This window comes from Nyctereutes procyonoides, unplaced genomic scaffold, assembly GCF_905146905.1.
Source record: "Nyctereutes procyonoides isolate TBG_1078 unplaced genomic scaffold, NYPRO_anot_genome, whole genome shotgun sequence".
Taxonomy (NCBI): Eukaryota; Metazoa; Chordata; class Mammalia; order Carnivora; family Canidae; genus Nyctereutes; species Nyctereutes procyonoides.
This window is the reverse complement of record NW_026575048.1, coordinates 15,320,762-15,325,674: the sequence shown is the minus strand read 5'-3', so window position 1 is coordinate 15,325,674 and position 4,913 is coordinate 15,320,762. Positions and strand designations below refer to the sequence as shown.

The following is a 4,913-nucleotide window of genomic DNA, read 5'->3' as shown; positions in this document are numbered from 1 at the left end:
GAAGAAGAAGAGGAGGAGGAGGAGGAGGAGGAGGAGAAGGAGAAGAAAATGACTTCAAAAAGAAACTTCTGGGTCTCTGCCCTGAGTGGAGAGGGAGATAGGGAGAAGTAGCAGCTAAGTGCAAGAAAGCCAGAAAGTGCTGATTTCAAAAACAAAACCACACCTCTTAGGTAGATGGGGAGGGGAGCCACTTTCCCTGGCAGCTGCTGAGAGTTGGCAGGTTTGAGCCATCATGCCCAGAGCAGGATTCTCCTGTGGCCTCCAAATATAACTGCCCTGCCCCACTGGTTCTGAGACCCCCTGCAGCTGGCTAGGTGTCTGAAATTGGAGCTCATCTTGATCAAATCTCAAAATGTGGCTGCCCTAACCTTAAATAACAGCCAACCCAAACATCCAGTGTTCCGTCCATGATGTGGCCATTCTCTGAACTTAGAGTACAGCATTCTAGGTTCTGTGTAGATATACACGCGGATCAAAGTTCAACGATTGAAGAATCCCGTCATGATTGCTGCTCTCCCCCAACTTCCACCCCAGAGCTCCAGTCCCAAAAGCAACCACCTATAATCTTATATTAGGTGCTGTGGAACCCTTTGATGATGTGAAGGGAACCCCATAACCAGCCTCCTAGACAGAGAGCTCCGCCCCACACCTGTGATTAAGAAAAAAATGTGAATTAAATTTAAAGTGCAAAATTTTAAAAATTTTCAAGTTTCAAGAAGTAGGAGGCAAAGGCCCCACAGATTTAGACGCGGTGTTTTAAGACATACAGACAGTGCACATTAAGTCAAAGGCTTGGGCACTGGGTGGCTGGGCACCCCAGTCAGTCACCTACCCCTGGGATGGGGACGGGAGTAACTAGTCTCCCCTGGCCACCCAACCCTCACTCATCCCCCAAAGGGATTTTGGCCTCATTTACCACAAATGCTATCAGGGAAATGGGAGTGGTGGCCAGAGAGTATCTTGTCTAGCAATAGTCACCCCTTGCCCCAAATTCAAGAGGATGAATTCTTACACACTATTAAATCACAGAAGCCATTTTATAAATGTCATCATCATAGTCTTTTAATATTTTACATAAAAAACTGTATACACAGCTTATAGAACTTTTATGTAAACATCATAAGCTCACCACTTTGTCATTTGTCAGTTTATTTAAAAAATAAAAAAACAAGACAACAATTTAGTAGAAGTACCACTGGGTGGGGAAGGGAGGGTAAGAAAGGAGAGGCTAGGGGCAGGTTCATTCTCTGTACAGAGATGCAGAGAAAATTTCACATAGCTTTTGAGACTGCCTTGTGAAGAAAAAAAAAAAAAAGGAAGGGGGAGTTAAATAGGTCCCAATACTTGTTACTGCCCTTTATCAAAATAGTGCGCATACCTGCACAAATAAAATCGCAAAACAGTGTTGCCACTTTTTCAAGAAAACAAAAATTAGTGGTTCCTTTTTTCCTTTGTTTTTTAAAAGTCATCATCATCTTTAAAACAAAACAAAACAAAACATCAGAAGTAGATGAGGTTACAGCGTACAGGGGTGGTCAGAACGCTACTTTCTTATGCAAATGACAAGTGCATTAAGTGTCAAACAATAAAACAATTGTGCAAAGAATTCTTTCCAAAAAAAAACCCGAACAAGTTTTAGCTTTTAAATAAATCAAATAACATCAGTTTCTTGGACTGAACGATTTCCACTTGTATGACAGGCACAAAGTTCGCTTATGGCAAAAAAAAGACCCGAAGCGCTCTCTCCCTCCTCCGGCCCAGGGCTGGTGAGGGGTGCGCCCCGGGCGGGGCTGGCCCGCAGGAGGCCGGAGTCTGGAAGCTGTGTCCTCGCAGCCCCACGGCGCTCGCAAAGGTTTTCCCAGGGGTCGGAAAGATGGCCAAGTCCTGTTCACGCTTGGATGGGCGCCCGCCCCAGGGTGGGCCGGGGCTGTTCTAGCGCCCTGTCACTCCACCCACCACCACCATTAAATAACACCATCCTACCTTCGAAAATAAAATTATATCTATATTCATAGAACGCCCCGTCCTCCCCAGCCCCCCGCCCCCCGCAGTTCCCGCGGTCTATGTTACACACAAGGGACAGCGGCCGCTCGCCGCTTCTGGGCGAGCATCTGCTGGGGCGCGGCTGCACCCCGGCGCCAAGCTCTTCTCCGGGGACCAGAGGCGGGGGCGGGCGGCCGTGGGGCGGGGAAGTCGAACACACTCGCGGCCACACGCTCCGAAGAGGCTCGGCTCTTCGGGGAAGGGCGCTCAGGGGGCCCCTGGCGCTCAGCAGGCGCCCGGGCCTGTGCAGCACAGCCGGGCGCGCAGAGACGCTGGAGACGGGGCGCCCGGGGCCGGGGCCGGGCCCGAGCCGCCGTCGGGCAGCCCGGCGGGGGCCTCGGGGAGGGCGCGGGTCTCCCCTTCTTCGGGCTCGAGGCTGGAGGGCGGGCGGCGGGGGCGGGGGGGGGGGGTGGGGGGCGGGCCCGAGAGGGGGCGCCGCGCCGGCAGGGGCAGGGGCAGGGGGGCGGGCGCGGCCCTCATAGCACCTTGCAGCAGTTGATGCAGCCGTTCTGCGAGCCGTAGCGCTTCTGCAGCGCGGCGCGCGTGGCCGTCTCGAAGACCTCGCGCACGCCCTCCTTGGTCTTGGCCGAGCACTCGAGGTAGTCGTAGGCTTGGATGCGCACGGCCATGGCGCGGCCGTCATCCGTGCGCACCGGTTCCTGCTTCATGCGCGCCAGCTCCGTGCGGACGTGCTCGTCGCTGCGCAGGTCTTTCTTGTTGGCCACCAGGATGATGGGCACGTTGGGGCAGAAGTGCTTCACCTCGGGCACCCACTTCTCGGGGATGTTCTCCAGCGAGTCGGGGCTGTCCACGGAGAAGCACATGAGGATCACGTCGGTGTCCGGGTAGGAGAGTGGCCGCAGGCGGTCGTAGTCCTCCTGGCCCGCCGTGTCCCAGAGCGCCAGCTCCACCTGCTTGCCGTCCACCTCGATGTCGGCCACATAGTTCTCGAAGACGGTGGGCACGTACACCTCGGGGAACTCGTCCTTACTGAACACGATCAGCAGGCACGTCTTGCCGCACGCGCCGTCGCCCACCACCACCAGCTTCTTGCGGATGGCCGCCATGAGCGGGCCGGGCCCGGGCAGCAGGAGGGGGCCCGCGAACGCCTCGCCGCCGTGCCGCTCGCCGCTCACCGCTCACCGCTCACCTCGGGCTGCGCGCTGCGGGCGAGCGTCGGCGGCTGCACCCGGGCCCCGCGGCGGCGCGACCTCTCGCTGCGCTCGGGCTGCCGCGGCGGGGGCGCGCGGGCATAGGGCGCGCCGTGCGTCTCCGCGCCGCGCCGGGCGGTGGCCGCTCTCCCCGCCCCGGGCCCGGGGTCCGGGGTCCGGGGTCCGCGCCTTTGTGCGCCGACGGCGGCGGAGCGGCGGAGCCGGTCGAGTCCCTCCCCGGGCTCCTCTGGGTCTCGGTCTCGGTCTCGGTCTCGGTCTCGGTCTCGGTCTCGGCCCCGGCGCCGGAGAGCCTCGCCTGCAGCCGGACTGCGGTGGCAGATGCGGGCTGCGGCCCTAGCGCCCGCTATTTAAAGAGTTCGGCCACTTTCTTAATATAGCCGGCCAATGGGAAGCGAGCCGGCTGAGCTCATCGCTGCGGAGCTCGGCTCTGATTGGCCGCCCGCTGCAGCCCAGGGGCGGGGCCTCCGAGCTTGATTGACGGCCCAGGCCGCGGGGCTGGGAGAGGCGGCGACTGGGGAGTCTGCGCCTCCGCGGGCGCTGCGGGCTGTGGCCGCAGCGGCCGCGTTCGCCCCTTTTTGCCGCGTTTTCTGCGCGCGGGGCCGGGGCCCCGAGCTGGGGGGAGGGGCGGGGGGCTGGAGCCCGCGGGGCCTGGGCGAGCGGTTCCGAGACAGGCAGCACTCTGGGGGGGGGGGGGGGGCGTTGGCGACTCCCTCCCACTCGGAATTGTCCCGCTTCCGTGCAAACTCCCAGCGGCGGCCGGACCGTGGGGGAGGGAGCGGCTCCTTTAAGCGGGTTTGTTTTTAAATAAACACACGCACACACGCATACACACTACACGTTTGTTTCCAAGGAAGGTTTTGTTCTCTGCTTTCAGAAGCGGCCCCTTCCCTCGTCTAGGCCACCGCTTCCAACTCCTACCCCCACCCCACCCCCCGCCCCCCCCCCACTGCAGCCGGTACCCTTCCAGGTTTGGACCCCGGAGGCCAGAGTGGGCCTGGGCCCGGCCTCCAGCTCTTCCCAAGTCCTATCAGCCCCCCTTCCTCCTCCACCCCCCATCTCCAGGTGAAGATCTGGGAAGGGGGGGGACCATGAAAAAGGGAGGTTGGGGCTGCTTGCAGGACTTGATGTCCACTTGGAGGAAGTTACCAGGCAGAGAAAGGCAGCTTCTGGTTTGCATGATGAATTCGGATCCTGGTAGTCAGGCTGAGAACTGTGCTGAAGTAAATAGCACAATAAAATCAACGGCCTCCCAGCCCACTGGGCAAGAAGAGGAGGAGGCCTGAGGCCGGGGAGAGAGGGGCAGACAGGGAACTTGCAGGCGAGGACACAGCACATCAGTGTCCGGTGGGGTGCTAGTTCTTCTGCTAGTTCTTCTGCTAGTTCTTCTTCTGGGCTTGACTCATCTAGCCCAGAGTCTAGTATAGAAGGACCTAAGGCAAAGGATTTCACAGGACAGAAGAAGGAGGCAGGGGGACAGGGAGAGGGCTTGGTGCCAAGAAGGAAGAGCTTGAAAAAAAACAGAACTGTGGGAAACAATAAGACAAACTCTAAAAACAGAGACTAGGTTGACGTGACTGCACTTGATGGAAAGAGAGAGAGAATTGAAATTCAGGTTGAGGCCAATCATGGAGGGCTAAAATACCAACTACACAGATTGGGCCATGTCCATCAAGACACAGTGGGATGTTTTATTGGGTT

At 58.4% G+C, this 4,913-nt stretch overlaps 1 protein-coding gene across 1 annotated transcript; it reads right to left on the bottom strand.

The window, feature by feature from the left end:
- Positions 1-1,044: 1,044 nt before the first annotated feature.
- On the bottom strand, positions 1,045-3,541 carry RHOB (ras homolog family member B). The gene has a single exon (XM_055326925.1). The coding sequence runs from the start codon at positions 3,108-3,110 to the stop codon at positions 2,520-2,522; it is 591 nt and encodes a 196-aa protein (XP_055182900.1). The 5' UTR covers positions 3,111-3,541; the 3' UTR covers positions 1,045-2,519.
- Positions 3,542-4,913: the final 1,372 nt, after the last annotated feature.